Below are 23,558 nucleotides of genomic sequence, written 5' to 3' on the forward strand. Positions count from 1 at the left end.
TATTTGCCATTGTGGCCAGTGAAGCTGCAGTTTTCTCTTTCTTATTTCTCCAGTTACCGCTCCTCCACCTGCTATCCATCTTCCAGAAATTCATTGATAACACTCATTCACCAAGGGCCTCCCTTCCATTCTGTTCATCATTGAGGGTATGTGTTTATTTTCCTCCTTTACCATGAAGTCTCTGGAGGGGAAGGAGAGAAATACGAGAGATCAGTCTTTCAACTTGAGTCAGAGTCTTAGTATTATTTTATTTTATTTTTGAGGCAGGGTCTCCTTCTGTTGTCCAGGTTGGAGTGCAGTGGCACCATCATGCTCACTGCTGCCTCAGCCTCCCAAGCTCAAGAAATCCTTCTGCCTCAGCCTCCCGATAACTGGGACGACAAGTACATTAGCCTGGCTAATGTACACATATATGTTCTTTTGTAGAGACAGGGGTTTGCTATGTTGCCCAGGCTGGTCTTGAACTCATGGGCTCAAGCGATCCTCCTGCCTCAGCCTCCCAAAGTGCTGGGATTACAGGTGTGAGCCACCACTGTCCTGGGTTAGTAAAGCCTGGAAAGATATTGAAAGACCCCATCTCTACAGGAAAGTTTTTTTTTTTAACTTTTATTTTAATTTCAGGGGTACACATGCAAGTTTGTTACATAAGTAAACTTGTGCCATGAGGGCTTGTTGTATAGATTAATGGGTACTAGGCTTAATAGCTGGGTGATGAAATTTTTTTTTTTTTTTTGAGATGGAGTCTTGCTCTGTCACCGGGCTGGAGTGCAGTGGTGAAATCTCGGCTCACTGCAACCTCCGCCTCCTAGCTTCAAGCGATTCTTCCACCTCAGCTTCCCAAGTAGCTGGGACCACAGGCTCATGCCACCACACCCGGCTAATTTTTTTGTATTTTTAGTAGAGACAGGTTTCACCGTGTTGGCCAGGATGGTCTCGATCTCTTGACCTTGTGATCTGCTCGCCTCGGCCTCCCAAAGTGCAGGGATTACAGGCGTGAGCCACTGACCGGCCCTGGGTGATGAAATTTTTTAAAAAATTAAAAATTCGCTGGGTGTGGGGGCATGCACCTGTAATCCCAGTTATGCAGGAGGCTGAGGCAGGAGCATTGCTTGAGCTTAGGAGTTCCTGGTTGCAGTGAGCTGTGGCTGTGCCACTGCACTCCAGCCTGGGCAACAGACCAAGACCCTATCTCAGAAAAAGAAAAAAATAAAATTAAATGAGGATGTTGAAATCTCTCTCACCCCACGATCTCTGAGACTGTTAGGTCGCCAAAAATCCAGGGAAGAGTCTCAGGGTTTAGTGCGTGCTGGTCCCACCCTAGGGTGAATAGAGGTCAGCCTATCTTTTTCCGGCAGAGGATCCACAGCCCTGTCCTTACCCAGGAAAGACAAGGGATTATGGTATTTGCTGCTCTGTCGATCCAGTTCAGCTGCCTCTTCTCTGGTCTTGGTTCTCTTGGCTTGGGGGGTGGTCAATGCCTCCCCATCCTCTGGGCAAGCACCATCACCCAAAAACTGGCCAAGCCCCTGCTGTGTCCTGTGCATCAGGGAGAGTTGGAGAGAAGCCATGCATCCCCGCAGGAAATCCATGTGCTCCAAACTCATTTCTCCTAAAGCTGAGACGCAAAGGGGTTAAAGCTGGTCCTTCTGGCTACTCCTTCCCACCACAGAGGCCCTAGGAACCTGTGTTCTGGACTTTCTCCCAGAGGGCCCCGAAGCTCCCTTCCAGGATTGTCGGGGTTTCCCCCCTGTACTCACTTCTATGGTTCGGGGAAGCTCCTGCCTCCTCCTTCCATGGAATTCTCAGGATGGTCCGATCAGCACCCTGCAGACACCTCCTTGACTCATTCCTCGATGTTGAACACCTGCCCACGTGCCAGGCAGCTGGTGCCTCCGGGGATGCAGACAAAGCCCAAGAGGGTGGTCTGCCCTCAGGGAGTTTCCAGCCACAGCCGCCTTCTTAGCAAATGAGCTACCTTGTAAACTTGTTGCTTAATGGAGACTTGACAAATCCTTTCGTAATTTGGATAATTTATTTACTTTTTTTGAGACAGAGTCTCGTTCTTTCACCCAGGCTGGAGTACAATGACATCATCTTGATTCTCCTGCCCCAGCCTCCCGAGTAGCTGGAATTATAGGCATGCGCTGCTACATCCTGCTAATTTTTTTTTCTAATTGAATTTTAGGTTTTGGAGTACATGTGAAGAACATGCAAGATTGTTGCATAGGTACACACGTGGCAGTGTGATTTGCTGCCTTCCTCCCCATCACCTATATCTGGCATTTCTCCCCATGCTATCTCTCCCCAACACCCCCCCCCCACTGTCCCTCCCCTATTTCCCCCCAACAGACCCCAGTGTGTAGTGCTCCCCTCCCTGTGTCCATGTGTTCTCATTGTTCAATACCCGCCTATGAGTGAGAACATGTGGTGTTTGATTTTCTGCAATTTTTGTATTTTTAGTAGAGATGGGGTTTCACCATGTTGGCCAGGCTGGTCTCAAACTCCTGACCTCAAGTGATCCACCTTCCTCCGCCTTCCAAAGTGCTGGGATTACAGGCATAAGCTACCGTACCCAGCCTTGGATAATTCACTTTCGATATAGATACACGTATGGGGCATTTGGTAGTTTTCTCTGGATTCATGTAGACTTTGAAGTTATCTTTCTGGCTTGTTTTATTTATTTATTTATTTATTTATTTATTTATTATTTTTTGAGATGGAGTCTCACTATGTTGCCAGGCTGGAGTGCAGTGGCCATGATCTCCACTCACTGCAATCTTGGACTCCTGGGTTCAAGCAATTTTCCTGTCTCGGCCTCTCAAGTAGCTGGGACAGGTGTGCACCACCACGCCCAGCTAATTTCTGTATTTTTAGTAGAGATGGGGTTTCACCATGTTGGCCAGAATAGTTTTGATCTCTTGACCTTTGATCCACCTACCTTGGCCTCCCAAAGTGCTGGGATTACAGGCATGAGCCACCGCGCCCAGCCCTTTCTGGTTACCCAGGACTTGCCTGGATGGTTCTCCAGAGGTCTCCACAGTAGCAGCAATAATAAAGTCTCTCCTCCAGAGACCAGGGTCTGCTTCTCTTGTCTATTGAGAACTTTATTCCACAAAAATTATTGGCATCAACTGGAGAGAGACACAGGGTTGGGCTGGGCGTGTTAGACTTCTAGAGACTTCTGTAGGCAGCCATTTCCCAAAGGTTGGCCCAGGGAGCCCACATCCACAGGGAAGTGCTAGGTGTGAGGTGTCAGGAGAATCTGCTGTCCTGGTCAGATGGTGGAGTCTTCTGAGACAGATGAGGTCCTCCTGAGGCACATGGTGAATGCCCTAGAGGGGCTGGAGCACGGGATTACCCCTCAAATTTCCTTTTCCAGGTAGACTTTATTTGTGTTTGTTTTGAGCGGCACTAAATATAACAGACCCTACTCTTTCTAGCATGTTCTGGGTCATTCCACCAATACCACTCAGGGACTCAGGGCTGTGCTCCCAGGAATGGGTTTGGATTTCTCTGTGGGCTGCCCAGGGGCAGCAATCGGGACAGAGGGGTAGGTAGAGAAGACTGTGGTCAAGCTGCATTTGCATAGTAAGCTCATTGCATTGATGGGTTAATGGTTTAACACAGCAAACCTCTAATGGTACTTTCGTGTATTTATTTATTGTAAAGACAGGGTCTCATTCTGTTGCCCAGGCATGCAGTGGCAGGATCAGAGCTCACTGCAGCCTGCCTCAGCCTCCTGAGTAGCTGGGACCACAGGTGTGTGCTACCTCACCTGGCTAATTTTTTGTAGAGACCAGGTCTTGCCATGTTTCCCAGGCTAGTCTCAAACACCTGGGCACAAGAAATCCACCTGCCAAAGTGTTAGGATTACAGATGTGAGCCACCACACCTGGCCCTAACAGTGCTTTTAGATTCCAAATTTCCAGGTCAGCCTTTGTCATAATTGCTTTTATTCAGAAGGGGGAACTTTCAGAAGACACTAAAGCCCCTCCCTTGGGGACGGCCCTACTTATGGCTGGACCATCCTCAGGAGGCCGTGTGCCTGTCTGGGCCACCTTAGGCAAATGCCCCTCTCTGGACCTTGCCTTTTGCCTGCAGGGAGCTGGATGGAAATGGTGTAAGTCAGACTGCTCCGTGGCATCCTTGGGACTTTGAGGGGCTCCCTGTGGCCTGCCTCGGGGGGTAACCTGAGCATCTCTGCTTGCGTATACTTTATTGACTGATGCTTCCATAAAATGTTTTATTTGAACCAAGGGCTTCTGAGGTGAAAACGTTTTTAAACCCCAGGAAACACAGGCCTGTTGCAGTCTGGGTCCCTGCTGAGTCTGTTTCAGTGCGGAAGTTGTGAGTCTGATACCTACATAGTTGTTATTGGCAGGGGGTGGGGGCGGGGGTGGGGGTGGGGAGCAGGTGTCTCTGGTGTCTCCCTGAGGGCTCTGTGAGAAACATGGCCCTCGGGACAGTGCTTGGCAGTTAGCAGGGGCCATTGCCCTCGGTTCTATTTTTAGGTACAAGTGACTAGTGACTGAGGGGCCTGGTGGGAAGGGACCAGCCGGCCACCCCACAGATAGTCTGAACACATGTTTGGAACGCTGGCATAGTAGGGACACCTGAAATTTATTTTAAATTTGCAGAAGCATCAACATTTTCATCATGGCAAAAGTCACAAGTTTGCTGAGTGGTCTCACATTCCTTCCTGTCTCGGGCTTGCTTTTTATTGTGACTGACATGTGTGGCCTCAGGTCTCTGGGCCTCTATGGGCCTTCCTCCGCCAGGGAGCCCTCCTGGAGCCCAGCAGGCAGGCACCATTCTCCAAAGGACCCTTTCCTTTCCTCAGAGCCGTTCCTTGCACGAACCCGGCCTGCTCTGGGCAGATTCTTAACATATTTGCCCATCAGCAGCCTCTCAGAGAGGAATGTCAAATGCTGCCGTGATGTCAAACGGGCCCCAAGGAGAAGGGCCTGGGCCGACCTCGGCCTGTCACTCACGGCCAGAGGAGGGTGGGAGATAAGCAAAGTGAAGGCACAGGGAGAACCCGGGGACTCTGAGCTCCCCACACGCCTGGGCCATCGCGGGGGCTGGTGCTGTCGGGAGGCTGTCAGCTACCAAGGATAATGACCTTGCAGACACCACTGCCTGAGTGAGAACCAGGGGTCTGTGCCTTCTTATCCTCCGCTCTTACCCTGGTCAAGCCTGCACCAGGATGTCAGGGGCCTCTAAGGAGAGTCTGGGGCCCCGGGGGCTGCCAGGGCTGGGCAAGGCCTGCTTAACCACCATGGACAAAAAACTGAACCTGCTGAACGAGAAGGTGGATCAGCTCCTGCATTTCCAAGAAGATGTCACCAAGAAGCTGCAGTGCATGTGCCAAGACATGGGCCGCCTGGAGCGGGGCCTGCACAGGCTGGAGGCCTCCCAGGCGCTGGGCCCGGCCGGGGCTGACGGGGCTCCCCCTGCTAACACCCAGGCTGGATGGCCCGAGGTCCTGGAGTTGGTGAGGGCCATGCAGCAGGACACAGCCCAGCATGGCGCCAGGCTGGAGGCCCTCTTCAGGATGGTAGCTGCGGTGGACAAAGCCATCGCTTTGGTGGGGACCACGTTCCAGAAATTGAAGGTGGCGGATTTCCTTATGCAAGGGCATGTCCCCTGGAGGAGAAGCAGCCCAGGTGACAGCCCCGAGGAGGTTGGTTCCTGCTTCCCTGCCCTGGCTGGACGGGAGGCCCCTGCCCTGGTGGGAGACTGGCCAGGCAGCCAGTGTTCGGAGAGCTGGAGGCATGGTGTCCCCTTCCTGTGTGACCTGTTGATGGGGAAAAGGAGAGCCAGAACCTTACGCATCGTAGGTGGATTTCCAGGCAGGACACTGCCTGCCGTTCTCCCCAGGGAAGGGAAGAAGCGGGGCCTGGCCGGGACTGCGGGGCCTTGGTAGCTGCAGGGAACCCAACCATGGGGGACATGCTGGCAGTTTGGAAGAGGGAACCAGCATGCTTCTCTGACACCCCTGTGACTGTCCTTCTGCTCCTTCACATGTAGGGTGGGGCAGGCAGGAGTGGCCGGTCTGTCCTGATGGAACCCTGCTCAGAAACCCACCCGCCACCTCCTGTCTCCAACCTTGGGCTTAGCCCCAGAGTGGGTGGAGAGTGCAGCTGCCTGTGGGGAGACAAGTGTTGACAGTGACCCGGGGGACAGCAGGCGGGAGCCGGAGCCTGGAGGCGGAGGGTGGCATGCCTGGCAGCGGCTGTTCCCAAGAGTTGCATAATCAATCCTGTGGGCTAATGGAAGCTTGGCTGCTGGGAGAAGGATATGGGGGTGAGGCCTGTAGAGGGAACACCCTGTTTGGGGACAGCTAGGGGTCAGCCACTTAGCAACACTCAGACAGACTGGAGCCACCATTTCAGACCCCTGCAGTGACTCACCGGCCTCTGGCAAGAGATGAGCTGGGGCCTAAAGGGGTCTGTGCTTGACTCTGTGTCAGCTGCCAAGGACAGGAGCATGCCACCCCTCCCACAAGGCCAGAGCTCCCCTGCTGCCCCTTCCCCTCCCCGCCCTGCAGCTTCTCCCAGAGTTGCCCCTCTCCCCAGCCCCCACTGTCTGCTGTCTGCAGGGTGCCTATCCTGAGGGCTTGGCTTGCAGGGCAGTGTGACCCTAACCAAGCCCAGCTTTGAAAAAGAAAATTAGGCTGGGTGCAGTGGCTCACGCCTATAATCCTAGTGCTTTAGGAGGCCGGGGTGGAGGACTGCTTGAGGCCAGGAGTTTGAGACCAGCCTGGGCAACATAGTAAAACCCTGTCTTTACAAATAATAAATTAAAAAATTAGCCAGGCATTGTGGCACATATCTGTAGTCCCAGCTACTTGGGAGGCTGAGGTGGGGGAATCGCTTGAGTCCTGGAAATGGAGGCTACAGTGAACTATGTTTGTGTCAGTGGAATACAGCCTGGGCCACAGAGTAAGGCCCTGTCTCTTCAAAAAAAAAAGGATATTAATCTAATTATAGTTGGCCCTCAGATCAAAATGTAGTTAAGCCTATGATGGTGTGTCCATACTGAGCATGTATAGGTTTTTCTTTCTCGTCATTATTCTCTAAGTAATAATACAGTTGTTATACAATAGTGTGACAACTATTCAGATAGCATCTACATTGTATTAGGTTTTATAAGTAATCTGGAGATGACTTAAAGTATATGGAAGGATGTGTGTACGTTACATGCAAATAACATGACATTTTATATCAGAAACTTGAGCAGCCATAGATTTCGGTATGGATGGAGCCCAGGAACCAATCCCCGGCAGATATAGTCACGACTGTAAGTTATAAAATAGATCTAATCAATAGCTTTAAAAAAATTAATATGTACATGGCAAAAAAAAAATCATATAAAGAGCCTACATCTCCTTCCTATTCCATCCCCCCAGGCCCCAGACACCAATGCCCTGCCACACCCCCAGGCAAGGATGGATTCTGATTTCCTTTGAATTCTTCCAGATAGAGGCTGTGTCTACAAGCACCTTGTTATCCACACCACCCTTTTGTTTTTGTTTTTTTTTCTACAGTCCGTAGCACCAGAATTGCTTAGTTGTTCTCATTTTGTTTTTGAGATGGAGTCTCGCTCTGTCGCCCAGGCTGGAGTGCGGAGGCCCAGGCTGGAGTGCGTTGGCACAGTCTTGACTGACTGCAACCTCCTCCTCCCAGGTTCAAGCAATTCTCTGGTCTCAGCCTCCTGAGTAGGTGGGATTATAGGCACAGACTGCCACACCCAGCTAATTTTTGTATTTTTAGTAGAGATAGGATTTCACCGTGTTAGCCAGGCTGGTCTTGAACTCCTGACCTCAAGTGATCTGCCTGCTTCAGTCTCCCAAAGTGCTGGCATTATGTGTGTAAGCCACCACTCCTGGCAGATTGTTTTGTTTTAACTCATGTTATTCACATTGTTCTGGCCTTGATTTCTAATTTTTTACTTAATATATATTTTGGGCACTGATTGATGTTCACATTGTTATAAATATATTCTGAGATTCCCTTCTGGGGGCTGTGTCTTCAGTTCTTAACCAGCCACAGATCCATTTGTTTCTATTATTTCTCATTTTTATTAACTGTAAATAATGATTCAGTGATTATCAATAGATGTAGGTCACTGAACACAAGTGTGAGTTTATCTGCATGGTACACTCCTGACAGTGGAAATGCCAACCCAAATGGTAGATTTATACAGATAAAGGCAAACCAGACTTCAAAGAAGTTACTCAAAGTCAGTCTTCTACCATCAAGGTATGGGAACGCTTTTGATTCTTTGCCTGTCTGGTGAATGAAAATGGGAAATTATTGCGCACTGTTTGTTCTCTCTTTTCCCCACCCACTTCTCCCTTCAGATTATTTTAAGCAAATCTGAGATGTTGGGTCATTTCTTTCATAAATGTTTTAGCATTTGTATCTCAGAGATAAGGGCTCTTTTAAAAAGCATAATATTTATTTATTTATTTTTATTTTACTTTAAGTTCTGGGGTACACGGGCAGATCCTCCAGGACTGTTACATAGGCATACACGTGCCATAGTGTTTTGCTGCCTCCATCCACTCGTCACCTACTTTAGGGATTTCTCCTAATGTTATCCCTCCCCAATCTCCCCGCCCCCTGCTATCCCTCCCCTGTCCCCTACTCCCCAATAGATCCCAGTGTGTGATGTTCCCCTCCCTGTGTCCATGTGTTCTCACTGTTCTGCACTCACTCATGAGTGAGAACACGCTGTGTTTGGTGTTCTGTTCTTGTGTCAGTTTGCTGAGAATGATGGTTTCCAGGTTCATCCATGTCCCTGCAAGTTACATGAATTCATCCTTTTTTATAATTGCATAGTATTCCATGGTGTATATGTGCCACATTTTCTTTATTCAGTCTATTGTTGATGGGCATTTGGGTTGGTTCCAAGTCTGCTATTGTAAATAGTGCCACAATGAACATATGGGTGCATGTGTCTTTATAATAGAACGGTTTATAATTCTTTGGGCATATACCCAGTAATGGGATTGCTGGGTCAAATGGAATTTCTATTTCTAGATCCTTGAGGAATTGCCACACTGTTTTCCACAATGGTTGGACTAATTTACACTCCCACCAACAGTGTAAAAGTGTTCCTATTTCTCCACATCCTCTCCAGCATCTGTTGTCTCCAGATTTTTTAATGATCGCCATTCTAACTGGTGTGAGATGGTATCTCAGTGTGGTTTTGGTTTGCATTTCTCTAATGACCAGTGATGATGAGCATTTTTTCATATGTTTGTTGGCCGCATACATGTCCTCTTTTGAAAAGTGTCTGTTCATATCTTTTGCCCACTTTTTGATGGGGTTGTTTGTTTAAAAAACATAATCTTGATACTATCATCACATCTAAAGAAGTGAATAACTTTATTTATTTATTTATAGAGACAGGGTCTTACTATGTTGCCCAGGCTGGTCTTGAACTCCTGGGCTCAAGCAATTTTCCTGCTTCAGCCTCCTCAAGTGTTGGGATTACAGGCATGAGCCACTGCACTGGGCCGAATGATAACTTTTTAATATTATTGAAGTTCAGTGTTCAAATTTTCCTGATTACCTTATACTTTAAACATATTTTAGGCTGGGCACAGTGGCTCAGGCCTTAATCTCAGCACTTTGGGAGGCCAAGGCAGGGGGATCACCTGAGGTCAGGAGTTCAAGATCAGCCTGGCTAATATGCTGAAACCCTGTCTCTAATAAAAATACAAAAATTAGCAGGGCATGGTGACACATACTTGTAATGCCACCTACTCGGGAGGCTGAGGCAGGAGAATTGCTTGAACCCAGGAGGTTGGAGGTTGCAGTGAGCCAAGATTGTGCCACCACACTCTAGCCTGGGCAACAAGAGCACAAAATTCATCTTTTTTTTTTTTTTTTTGAGACAGCCTCGCTCTGTCGCCCAGGTTGAAGTGCAGTGGTGCGATTTCAGCTCACTGCAACCTCCGCCTCCCAGGTTCAAGCAATTCTCTGCCTCAGCCTCCCTAGTAGCTGGGATTACAGGTGCCCACCACGATACCCGATTAATTTTTATATTTTTAGTAGAAATGAGGTTTCACCATCTTGGCTGGGCTGGTCTTGAACTCCTGACCCCTCATGATTCACCCACCTTGGCCTCCCAAAGTGCTGGGATTACAGCCGTGAGCCACCACACCTGGCCAAAAACTACAAAAAAAAAAAAAAAAGAAAGAAAAGAAAGAAAAAAGAAAAAAAAAGAAGCCAGGTGAGGTGGCTCACGAATGTAATCCCAGCACTTTGGAAGGCTGAGGCGGGCAGATCATGAGGTCAGGACTTCAAAACTAGCCTGGCCAATATGGTGGAAAGCACATCTCTACTAAAAAACAAAAATTGGCTGGGCATAGTGGCGTGTGCCTGTAATCTCAGCTACTCAGAGGCTGAGGCAGAAGAATTGCTTGAACGTGAGAGGTGAAGGTTGCAGTGAACCAAGATCGTACCACTGCACTCCAGCCTGGGCAACAGAGTGAGACTCCATCTCAAAAAAAAAAAGTTTTACAGTTTAGTTGCATCAGACTGAAATAAGACAATTAGTTATATATCTGTTAAAGCTAACCTTTTGACTTTATGAAAAAATTTTAGGTTTTTATTATGGAAAATTTCAAATATAACCAAAGGTAGAGTAATATGTCTCGTAGTTTTGATTTATATTTCTCTTACTAGAAGACTGAACATTCACACACTGGTTTGAAACCTTTCCGTGAACTGCCTGCACATATCTTTTCCCCTCTTTCCTATTTTTTTTTTTTTTTGCTTTTTTCTTATTGATTTGTAAGAGCGCTTCATGTATTAATGAAATTAGCTGTTACACGTGTCGCATGAAGACATTTCTGGGTAAGGGAAGTCACAGAACTCTCTCTTTTCTGAGTTCTTGTGCCGTTTCCCGTCTCTCCTGCCCCACTGGCACTTGCTAGATCTCTCCCTGGTCCTTGCATTTAATATCCATGTCAGGAACGTCTTCAGGTTTGGTCCAGTGTCCTCATCAGGCTGTCGGCTGCTGATTGGCCCATGACAGGAAGACTCTTCTTCCCTCCGTGTTCTGAGGCCAGGGCAGGTTTTGCAGGAAGCGCTCAAGAATGGACGGTGAACTGAGACATAGCCACAGTTGCCAAACACCTGGTCAGTGCTGAACACGGTCCATTATGGAGGCTTTTTTGGGGATTCTGCGTTTCCTGGGAGAGTGGGGCATGGCAACCATCTGTGGAATGGAATTAAGTCCTAGCCCTGGTGGTTAAATTTGCACATTGTGCCAGGACTTTGTGAAGGTCCTCCTGAGATCTTCAAAAGTGTCCAGCGGCACTTCATTTGGTTCCAGCAGTGAATTCGATGATCCCTGGAAGCCAGGTGCTCTCTCCTGGAAAACAGCCCCAGGCGTATGTGTTCAGAGGCACCAGTACTCTAGAATGGTGTGTGAGGAAGCACAGACTCGGCAGGGACTAGCAGGTGGAGCCCTGAAGACAGAACCCAGCTGGGGGTGGGGGGTTAGCACATATTCTCCTGCCTACCCTAAAGATGGGCGAGGGAGAGGACAGTTTGAGCCCAACAAGGTCTGCCAAAGGACAGTCTGTCCAAGTCCCTTTCTGCCAGTGGGTGAAAGAAGAGGAGGTCTGTTTCATGCCTCCAGTTCCCCCAGCTCCGGGGGCAGCAGGACAAAGCCTGCAGAAGGATAACAGGGAGCCATCTGCCCAGCAGGGGATCTGGGCCACATTGATGATGCTGGTGAACACTGGGACAGCGGCAGCAAGCATTTTTGATGAAGTGCCTCCCCCATGCCAGGTGCTGGCCTGTGTGTTCACTATTCGCTGTGTCCCTTTCATTCAGAGGTCAAAGCTTGGTATCCTAGAATCGCAAAGCAATGAGGAGGTAGTCATTGAGAGGAGTGGGAATGGTATAGACAAACAGTGGAACCAGCACCTTAGGGTTGGGGAGACATTTGGGACAGGCGAGGCCTGTAGTGCCCCACTTAGAGGGGACTGCCCTAGCCGAGTTTTGCCATCTGGGCCTAGGGTTGCAAGATCTTCAGATTTTTTGTTTTGTTTTGTTTTGTTTTGAGACAGAGTCTCACTTTGTACCCCAGGCTGGAGTACAGCGGTGCGACCTTGGTTCACTGCAACCTCTACCTCCCAGGTTCAAGCAGTTGTCCTTGCCTCAGCCTTCTGAGTAGCTAGAATTACAGGTGCCTGCCACCACACCCAGCTAATTTTTGTAGAGACAGGGCTTTTCCATGTTGGCCAGGCTGTTCTTGAACTCCTAATCTCAGGTCATCCACCTGCCTCAGCCTCCAAAAGTGCTGGGATTACAGGCATGAGCCACTGCACCCAGCCGTCTTCAGATATATATATATATATATATATATATTTTTTTGAGCCTCGCTTTGTCACCAGGCACCAGGCTGGAGTGCAGTGGCCTGATCTCAGCTCACTGCAACCTCCACCTCCTGGGTTAAAGCAATTCTCCTGCCTCAGCCTCCCGAGTAGCTGGGACTACAGGCGCGCACCACCACGCCCAGCTAATTTTGTATTTTAGTAGAGATGGGGTGCAGCATGTTGGCTAGGATGGTCTTGATCCCTTGAACTTGTGATCCGCCCACTTCGGCCTCCCTAAGTGCTGGAATTACAGGCATGAGCCATTGCGCCAGCCCATTTTCAGATTTTTAAAGAAAAACTGGGAACTTAGATTTCTTTTCTAGCAAGTTTTATTAAGCTGTAATAATTACATAATAATTATGATAGTACAATTTACATATAATAAACTGCACATACACACATATGCACATTTCAAATATATAGCTCCACAAACATTTCCACCTGTCACCATCACCACAGTAAAAATAGGAAACAATTATATCACCCCAAAAGGGATCCTAAATGTAAAAATCTCATGGATTTTAAAAGTTGGGAACAAATTGAAAAATTTAAATCTGAGTAACAAGGTGAGTACCTTGTCTTTATAAAACAACAACAGCAATTAGCTGGAGGTGGTGGCACATTCCTGTAGTCCCAGCTACTCCTGAGGCTGAGGTAGGAGAATCACTTACTCCTGGAAGGTCGAGGCTGCAGTGAGCTGGAATCCAACCACTGCGCTCCAGTCTGGACAATGGAGAGAGACTCTGCTTCAAAAAAAAAAAAAAAAAAAAAGTGCAAGCCCAACAAAATATGTCCTGAGCTGTTTTTGGCCTCTAGGTTTCTTTCTAATTAAGGGCTTCTGTGGCAAGTCAGGGGAAGGCCCTGGCTGGGCCCCCAGGCACTAGGCACTCACCAATACAGGGGCCTCTCCTGCCTTGGCCACAGAAGCCCTGGGATAGGTGAGTGCTTTAAGCCAGGCTCTGGGTTGTGGCCAGCACTGCTGCTGTGTGACATGTGCCAGGATTTATCTTAGGGACGAATCAAAGGATTCGTCCAAATCACCAAAGGATCCAAACCCCCAGAAGCACCATGCCCTTGCATGGGAACCCAGCAAGAGGTCAGACCATCTAGAAATATTTGCTTGAGGTTGGACTAGCTGAGTGTACTGAGGGCTCTGGGCTGTTGCATGGGTGAAAGCATGGGCAGGCCAGGCACTGGTCTGGTGTGGACCATTTGGAATTAAGGAAAAGTTGCTGAGAGCTTACCTGGGCCAGTGTCCTTACACTGGGCTCATGTAATACTAATAGCTCTTGGTTTCCACCTGGACAAAATCAACAGAGCTATTGAGCACCCACTATGTGCTGGGCACACTTCTCAGGATATTTGCACATTACTCTCAAATTCTCCCACTGACTCTACAAGGCTGATAACATGATTATCCCCATTTGACAGATGAGGAAAGTGAGATGCAGAGAATTTAAGGATCTTGGCCAAGTGGTAAAGGTAGGGTTCAAACCCAGCATAGCTGGCTCCAGAGCCCATGCCGCTGGCTACACTGCTACACTGTAAAGAGGTAACCGTGGGATTCCCCAGCCCAGCTTTCAGGCACACATTACTAACTGATCTTGGCCCTGTTTCCCCTGAGCATGGATTCGACTTCAGAATTCCACCAAAACCAATGCTGTAGTAGCCATGACCAGTTGATCTGGGTTGCCATTTTAGATTATTTTCAGGTTGGGCCTGGTGGCTCATGCCTATAATCCCAGAACTTTGGGAAGCCAAGGTGGGTGGAGCACCTGAGGTCAGGACTTTGAGACCAGTCTGGCCAACATGACGAAACCCCGTCTCTACTAGAAATACAAAAATTTGCCAGGGCTGGTGGTGCATACCTGTAGTCCCAGGTACTTGGGAGGCTGAGGTAGGAGGATCACGAGGTCAGGCGTTCGAGACTAGCCTGGCCAATATGGTGAAACCCCGTCTCTACTAAAAATACAAAAACTAGCTGGGCGTGGTGGCGCAAGCTTGTAGTCCCAGTTACTCAGGAGGCTGAGGCAGGAGAATCACTTGAACCCGGGAGCAGAGGTTTCAGTGAGCCAAGATCACTTGCCTCTATCCAGCCTGGGCTTCAGAGAGAAACTGTCTCAAAAAAAAAAAACCAAAAACCTGGCAGACAGAGGTTTTAGTGAAACGAGATTATGCCACTGGACTACAGCCTGAGTGACAGAGCAAGACCTTGCCTCAAAAAAAAATTTTTTTTTAATGATTATTTTCCATCTTTAGTCTAAGCCCTTTGGGGTCAAGCCTATTTTGAACCCTGTATCCAGGGCTGGGTTCGTCCCTTTTGGGGAATGTGGTGAAGCCCTGGAAAGGAGGTGGTTCTGGGTGTGAAGCTGGCCGCCTCCTCTTACAAGTTTTATGACCTTGGGAAGGGCTCAGCGTCCTCTCTAAGTGATAATTGCTGTGTCTACTCTCCAATGTTACTGTGAGACTGTGTGAAATAACCCAAATGCCCTTACGTTAAGCATGGGGGAGGTGCTCGACAAATGTCTGTGGCCTGAATGACAGTGTTGATGATAATGATGACCTTTTTTTGTGGTTGTTATTTTAGAACAAGGAACCAGTGGAAGAGGAGGGAGCAAAACCAAAGCATGTGCTGAGCACCAGGGGGTTGCAGGCTGATGCCAGGGGGCCTGGGGAAGGTGAGTGGGACCCCATTTGCTTTATCCGACACTGCAGACACAACAGCTTCAGAATAAAGGGCCCAACAACATGGCCCACAGAATGATTCCTGGACAATTGTTGAAGCTTCCTTTTTTTTGTTTGTTTTTGCAGGGTTTTTTTGGTCATATATATCCCACCAGAGACACATTATCAATTGCTATGTTTCAAAACCACTTGGAATAGAGTTGACCCTTGAACAACTCAAGGGTTAGAGGCACTAACTTCCTGAACAGTTGAAAATTTAAGTATATTTTTGTCTTTTCCAAAATTTAACTACTGATAGCTTACTATCGACTGGAAGTCTTGCTGATAACATAAATAAGTGATTAACACATGCTTGTACTATTTTATGTATTAAATATGATATTCTTTTAAGAGCTAGAGAAAAAAAAAAAGTAAGCTAGAGAAAAGAAAATGTTATGATGATGTTCACAAGGAAGATAAAATGTCCCTATTCATTAAGTAGAAGTGGGTCTTCATCCTTGTCATTTTCACACTGAGTAGGCTGAGCAGGACGAGGAAGGTGAGGGGTTGGTCTTGCCGTCTTGGCAGCAGAGGAGGAAGAAAATCTGCATCGAAGTGAACCAGTGCAGTTCAAACTCGTGTCTCTCAAGGGTCAACTGTAGTACCTTTCTGTGCAGGCTATGCCACCAACTTGGTACTCAAATGCTTTAAATGTTTATGGATTAACTTTTTAACCTTTAATTTTCTTGTATAATTTTGCATGACATTTATGGGTTCCAAAGCCAAATAGACAAAACAATGTGTATTAAGAGAAGTCTAGAGGCCAGGTGCAGTGGATCATTTCTGTAATCCTAGCAATTTGGGAAGCCAAGGCAGGAGGATCACTTAAGCTCAGGAGTTTGAGACCAGCCTGGGCAACAACATAGTGAGACTCTATCACTATGAAAATTTATTTTATTTAAAAATAAAGCCGGGCGCGGTGGCTCAAGCCTGTAATCCCAGCACTTTGGGAGGCCGAGGCGGGTGGATCACGAGGTCAAGAGATCAAGACCATCCTGGTCAACATGGTGAAACCCCGTCTCTACTAAAAATACAAAAAATTAGCTGGGCATGGTGGCGTGTGCCTGTAATCCCAGCTACTCGGGAGGCTGAGGCAGGAGAATTGCTGAACCCAGGAGGCGGAGGTTGTGGTGAGCCGAGATCGCACCATTGCACTCCAGCCTGGGTAACAAGAGCGAAACTCCGTCTCAAAAATAAATAAATAAATAAATAAATAAATAAATAAATAAATAAATAAAAGAGGCCAGGTGCAGTGGCTCACACCTGTAATCTCAGTATTTTGGGAGGCCGAGATGGGTGGATTACCTGAGGTCAAGAGTTTGAGAACAGCCTGCCAACATGGTGAAACCCTGTCTCTACTAAAAATATAAAAATTAGCAGCCAGGCACGGTGGCTCATGCTTGTAATCTCAGCACTTTGGGAGGCCAAGGAGGGCAGATCATGAGGTCAGGAGTTCAAAACCAGACTGGCCAATATGGTGAAATCCCGTCTCTACTAAAAAATACAAAAATTAGCTGGGCATGGTAGCTCGTGCCTGTAATCCCAGCTACTTGGGAGGTTGAGTTAGAATTGCTTGAACCAGGACCCAAAAGGCGGAGGTCGCAGTGAGCCGAGCTCGCACCACTGCACTCCAGCCTGAGCTACAGAGTGAGACTCCATCTCAAAAAAAATTAGCCAGGCATAGCGGCACATGCCTGTAAACCCAAGTACTCGGGAGGCTGAGGCAGGAGGATTGCTTGAACCGGGGAGGCAGAGGTTGCAGGGAGCCAAGATCACGCCAATGCACTCCAGCCAGGGTGACAAGAGTGAGACTCTGTCTCGAAATAAATAAAAAATAAATAAATAAACAAACAAATAAAAAGAGAAGATTATCTTCTACCTTTGTTCCCTGCACCCTGCTTCTTGCCCCCTATGTAACTATTTAAAAAGCTTTTGTCTTCTCTTTCCCTTGAGGACCAGTCTACCTAAACAACATGATTGGTGGTTATGTACACACGTGCACACATGCACACTCACACCTGCTCCCTTCTTAGAGAAACAGGATGCCAGACACACCATTCTCCACCTTGCTTTCTTCCACTTACAGTATATCCTGAGATCACTCTGTAGCTGCGCCTAGAGATTGCTTTTTTTGGGGACAGGGTCTCTCTCTGTTGCCCAGGATGGAGTGCAAGTGGCATGAACATGGCTCACTGCAGCCTCTATCTACTGTGCTCAATCGATCCTCCTGCCTCAGCCTCCCAACTAGCTGGGACTGCAGGCACATGCCACCATGCCAAACTCATTTTTTTTTTTTTTTTTTTAGTAAAGACAGGCTTTCACTATGTTGCCCAGGCTTCCACAGAAATATTAATTTTCTTTTTTTCATGGCTGTGCCTCACTCCTTGTTGGATGCATCATGGTTTGGTCAGCCAGTCCCCTTCTGAGTTGTTTCCAGTCTTTGGCTGTTATAAACCTGGGCACTGAATGGCTTGTGCAGATTCCTTGCAGTATCTTTGTGGCAGACTCCTCCACATGGGAGTGCATTTTTGTCCTGCCTGTTTTCCTATAGAGAGCCAGAAGGTGGACGTGCTGGAGGGGACAGTGGAGAGGCTGCCCCCCATCAGAGCTTCAGGGCTGGGAGCTGACAGTGCCCATGCAGGGGCCTCATCAGGCCAGGCAGATGGCATTCCTGGCCCAGGCCAGGCATTCCCTGGCCACCTGTACCTGCCCACAGAGGTGGAAGCCAAGGCTCCTGAGACATCCAGCGAGAACCTCAGGACTGGCCTGGAATTGGCTCCAGCACCGGTCATGGTCAGTGTGGTCTCCTCGAGCCTGGAGGTTGCACCAGGTGCAGGACAAGGAGAATCATCCAGCAGGCCTGACCCTGAGCCCTTAGAGGAAGGCACGAGGCTGACTCCAGGGCCCGGCCCCCAGTGCCCAGAGCCTCCAGGGCCACTAGCCCAGGCCAGGGCAGCCCACAGTGGTGAAGAGACACCTCCAAGGTAAGGAGAGCTCTTCCAGGATGGGTGAGGGAGGGGATGGACTGCTGCCCCTCACTGGAGCTCGGCTGCAGACAGCATCCACTGTGTACATGTTCCTGGCTGGCGACGCGAGGGGAACAGGGAGAGGCCTGGGTCCTGCCTCTGGGAGCTTAGAGCACCGCTGCTCAACGGCCACCCACTAGAAGTACCTGGAAGGAGTTTGAAAAATAAAGATGCCTGGAGATGTTGATTGGACTGGTCTGGAGCGAGTCTCGGGAATTAGATTTTTTTTGACAGGTGATTCTAATGGGGAACAAGGTTGAGAATCACTAGCTCTTAGATTGGTACTAACAGTAGCTAAAAGATGGGGCTCACGGAGCACCTTCCTGGTGCTGGCCATTGGCTGGGCATTTCGCCGGCTTCACCTTCTATTCTCAAGCCGTCCCCAGGAATTGAATGTGGTTGTCATCCCCATTTCATGATGAGGACACTTAGGTTCCTAGTGTGGGGGGCCCCACAGCTAGGAATTCAGAGAGTTGGGATCTGAATCCAGGTGACTGGATTCCAGAATCTGTGCCACAATCACTGCACATCCTGCTTCCTCAAGTGGGTGTTTAATTACGTTCTAAATAATATGGTGGGGAGAGAAAGACATGGCCCTCTGGAATGCAAGAGGGATGCAGGCTGAGTCTGCCCCGGGGACTTTCAGGAGGCTCACACGGAAGTCCCAGAGGCAGAGTCGTGGCAGCTGCCGTGCTCCTAGGATGCAGCCTGAGGACCTGCTCTTGGCAGATGTCCGTAGCAGAGTCAAGAACCTGCAGACTCCCATGCCCTCCCAAGCACGTCCAGTCCCCAGGGCGGCCCCACAGAAGGGCACCATGTCCCCGGGCTTCTCTCGGAGGGACCTGGTGTTTCCCAGCCTTCCCTGCGCCTGCCTGGGGCGGTACTGACCTGTCTCGGAGACCGCAGGCCTGGCTCAGGGAGTGGATCTGGTGTCTGTGTTTGCTGTGGTGACAGGCAGAGAAGTCCAGATCATTTGTCCGACTTTGTTCTAGTAGGAAATGGGAGCCTCAGGAGGCCTAACAGGCTGGTGGGAGGGGTTCTTGGCCGGCATCCTGGGATTGGAACCAGGACTTAAATGTGGAATCCGGGGCTGGGGGTGAACTGTCTATGAAGTTGTTAAGGGCCCACAAAAGATTCTGAGAGAAGAAAAGTTCTCTATCTCAGGTTCAGCCTTTGGCTGAATTTCAGGCCCAGCAGACCTGCGGCGGCCTCAGGAACTGAGATCACTACCTGCGCTTCCTCACCTCGGACATGGGTGTATTTTGAGGAAAATGGGTTAGAAGTCAAACATCAGCTCTGATGGGCAGTGGCTGCCTGTGCAAAGGATCCTGTCGGGTGCTGTGGCTCATGCCAGTGATCTCAGCCCTGGGAGAGGTCAAAGCAGGAGGATCACTTGAGCCCAGGAGCTTGAGGCCAGCCTGGGCAACAAAGCAAGACCCCATCTCTACAAAAATTAGCTGGGCTACCATGGACATGGTGGCAAGTACCTATAATCCATGCTACTGGGGAGGCTGAAGTGGGAGGATCGCTTGAGCCCAGGAAGTTGAGCCTGTAGTGAGTTATGATCATACCATTGCACTCTGGCCTGGGAGACCGAGTGAGACCCTATTTCAAACAAATAGCAACAACAAACAAACCCAAGGGATGCTGAGGCCATGCCTGGGCTGGGCAGCCCTGAGCTGGAACTGGGTCAGTACTGCCTGCCGTGGGTCTGCTGCACAGCAAGTGGACAGCTTTGGGTGCTCAAGGTGGCAGGAGCTGCTTGGAAGTGCCTTTGGGGGGTTCACTCCATGCCTCTGGATGTGAAGACCCAAAGGAAAGTCGTGACTGCTGGCCTTCTCTGCTGACCATTGCTGACAGCAGTTTCCTGTGTCCCTTGGTCTGGCAGGAGGCCTGAGCTGCATTTGGAGTGGCTTGGCATGGGTGCCACATTTCCCCTCCTACCTGTCATTACTGAATCATGCTCAGTCCCAAGACACTGTGTTAGAAGAATTTCTACCTCCCACCCAATGAGTCTTTGAGATGCACCCAGGGACAGATGTGTCATAGAGGTCCAGCAGCTCGACATGAGGACGGGGTTTTCAGCTGCTGGAGAAGGGCCTCACTGTTTTCTTTCCAAAAATTGGAATAAAAACCACATAACATAAAATTGAACATTCTAGCACCCCCCACTTTTTTATTTTTATTTTTTTTGAGACAGGGTCTCACTCTGTCACCCAGGCTGGTGTGCAGTGGTGCCATCTAGGCTCACTGCAGCCTTCACTTCCAGGGCTCAAGTGATCTTCCGACTTCAGCCTGTGGCATAGCTGTGATTACAAGCATGTGCCACCATGCCTGGTTAATTTTTTATTTTTCTGTAGAGATGGGTCCCACTGTGTTGCTCAGGCTGGTCTCAAACTCCTGGCCTCAAACGATCCTCCTACCTCAGCCTCCCAAAGTGCTGGGATTACAGTCTGAGCCACAATATCCAGCCCCATCTTAGCCTTTTTAATGTGTACAGCTCAGTAGTGTTAAGTTTATTCACGTTGTCGTGAGACAGATCTCCAGGATGTTTTCATCTCGCAAAACTGAGATTCATCATCTACCAAATGACACCTCCCACCCCTCAGCCCTTAACAGCCACGATGATACTTTCTGTCTCTGTGAATCTGAGTATTCAAGGGTCCTCATATCAGTGGAATCACACAGAATTTGTCTTATTATTATTATTTTTTTTTCTGAGACAGAGTCTTGCTCTGTCACCCAGGCTGGAGTGCAGTGGCATGATCTCGGCTCACTGCAAACTCCACTTCCCAGGTTCAAGAGATTCTCCTGCCTCAGACTCCCAAGTAGCTGGGACTACAGGCACATGCCACCATACCTGGCTAATTTTTGTATTTTTCGTAAAGATGGGATTTCTCCATGTTGGCCAGTCTGGTCTCAAACTCCAGACCTCAGGCAATCCATCCTCCTTGGTCTCCCAAACTGCTGGGATTACAGATGTGAGCCACTGGGCCCAGTGGCAGGATTTGTCTTTTTGTGCCTGGCTCATTTCACTGGTACAGTGTCCTCAAGGTCCATTGACACTGTAGTGTGTGTTTGAACGTCCCTCCTTTTTAAAGCTGAATAGTATTCTGAGGTATGTGTACACCACCTTCTGTCTATGCATCATCTGTCACTGGGCATTTGGGTTGCTTCCACCCTTTGGCTGTTGTGAGTAATGCTGCTACAGTCATGAGTGTGAAGATATCCCCTGGAGACCCTGCTTTGGATTCTCTGGGATATATACCCAGAAGTGGAGTTGCTGAAATATACGGTCATCCTACTTTTAATTTCTGAAGAGCCTCCAGTTTTCCATAGCAGTTGTGCCATGTTAGGCCTTTTGAACCCTTGCATTTGTACCTTCCTCTCTTGGTTGACTCTTGGTGCATCTGTTGTCATCCCTGATGACAAAAGAGGGAACTGAGGCTGGACTTAACCAAAGCTGTCCGACAACCTGATGGCAGAGCTAAGCCCAGAATCCAGGCCACCTGCCTCCCTGCTGAGACTCAGTCCCTGCCAGACACCATCACCCTACCCTACAACACGCATAGACCCCATGCTATGGATTGTGGCCCAGCAAAAAAAAAGCCCCACTGAGAGGCAGCCAGAGTTGGGGAGACTCAGAGAGGGAGGGTCGGGATTCCTGGATGATGTGGCTGCCAGGATCAGGATTCTTCCTTTGGGAGGTCAGAGTTCAGAGAGCCTTTCCCACCTCCATCTGGGCTCACAAACCCCAGTTCTGCAGGGTCTGGGCAGTGAAACTGAGTGAAGTGAGCTGGGGAATTGCCAGGGTGTGCAGAGCCTGTGCTGAGGTGCAGAGCTGTTCTTCAATCACATGGGCACGTGGGTCCAGCACAGCCAGCTCTCACATTTGTTCAAGAGAAACAGAAAGTCTAGTCTTTTTTGAGAATTGCCTGATTTTATTTTATTTTTTGAGACAGAGTCTCTCACTCTGTCACCCAGGCTGGAGTGCAGTGGTATGAGGCTCACTGTAGCCTCCAACTCCTGAGTTTAAGCAATCCTCCTGCTTCAGCCTCCCAAGTGTCTGGAATCTAAGGTGCTACCACGCCTGGCTAAGTTTTTTAAAATTATTATTTTTTTAGAGATGGTATCTCGCCATGTTGCCCAGGCTAGTCTTAAACTCCTGGCCTCAAGGGGTCCTCCTGCCTTGGCCTCCCAAAGCACTGGGATTACTGGTGTGAGCCACTGTGCCCAGCTGGAATTGACTGATTTTAAACAAATACTTCTGACCTGGGCTTCCAATGTGATGTTTGACTTGGTTTCTCCTTTTCTCCATTTAAGTGAAAGGGAAACTGGGCCCAGGGGAAGGTAGAGCTACCTGGGTCTCCTATCTACAGGTCTCAGTCCTCCTGGGGCAGAAGCAGGTTCTCAGGGGTGTCTGGTTCTCACCCCTGTCCACCCTCAAGCTTCCCTGGACCCTCGTCCAGTGGGATCCTGAGAGCTGATGGCGCTAACTGCCACTGAAGCCAGCTCCTGCCCTGGTGTCCTGTCTGGCAGGGCCCCAGCGCCATTGTCAGTGATGGCCACAGTGGGCATTGGAACCCAGATCTGTTCTGACTCTGGAGTCTGTGCCTCTAACCTTGGCACCTTGTTTCTCTCCACCCCAGGATCTCCATCCACATGCGAGAGATGGATACTCCTGGGGAGATGCTGGTGACATGCAGGGGAAGCCTCGGACCCACCCCTGCCACAGAGGCTTCAGCAGCTGCTCAGCCAGGCAGGCAGGGCCCACCTGTGGCCAGGCACTGCCTCCAAGCCCCTGGGACTGAGTCCAGAGAACAGACCCCTGAAGGAGCCAGAGAGCTCTTCCTGCTGCAGCCGAGCAGCAGCCCTGGGGGAGCGAAGGCAGAGGAAGAGCAAAGGGCTGGGGCCGAGCCTGGCACAGGACCAAGCTTGGCCAGGAGGGACGACAGCGACCATGTGACTGGGGCCCTCGACATGCAGCAGGAAAAAGGCCCAGGAGCAGGAAACCCTGAGCCTGGGGAGGACCGTGCAGCCAGGGCCCCAGGGAGCGCCGAAGCAGTAAGGAGGACGCCCCCGGACACTGAGGCTGGCAGCGTGGTTCTGGGTAAGTGGGGCTGTTGCTTGGCTAGACATGAGCCCTGAGGGAAGTTTGGAGCCCCTACTCCTGGGGAGTATTCTTGTAGCTTCCAGGGGTAGATCATAAGGGTCTAGGTGCATCCAAGAGTCAGGAACATCTCTAGTACATCCTGGGGCTGAAGACCAAGGTGCAGAGATTCGGGGCCTGAACTTGGACTGGCTGCAGAAGTAAGGGAGAGGGAACATGTGTGGCCCACCTAGGTACATTTCTTCTTTTGGAGACAGGGTCTTACTCTGTTGCCCAGGCTGGAGTGCAATGGTCT

General features: G+C 49.4%; 1 protein-coding gene across 6 annotated transcripts in view; it reads left to right on the forward strand.

Annotated features, from left to right (window-relative positions):
- The window catches only part of MYLK3 (myosin light chain kinase 3), a 66,736-nt gene that overhangs the window by 9,898 nt on the left and 33,280 nt on the right, over positions 1 to 23,558 (forward strand). For 3 of the 6 annotated variants that reach the window (XM_010347813.3, XM_074403468.1, XM_010347812.3), the window contains exons 2-4: positions 14,991 to 15,081; positions 17,679 to 18,111; positions 22,803 to 23,263. In XM_010347813.3, coding sequence (XP_010346115.2) covers positions 14,991 to 15,081; positions 17,679 to 18,111; positions 22,803 to 23,263 — 985 coding nt within the window. The other 3 variants (XM_003937244.4, XM_039462480.2, XM_039462492.2) reach the window with 3 other exon arrangements.

The sequence above is a fragment of the Saimiri boliviensis genome, chromosome 1 (genome assembly GCF_048565385.1).
Source record: "Saimiri boliviensis isolate mSaiBol1 chromosome 1, mSaiBol1.pri, whole genome shotgun sequence".
NCBI classification, from domain to species: Eukaryota; Metazoa; Chordata; class Mammalia; order Primates; family Cebidae; genus Saimiri; species Saimiri boliviensis.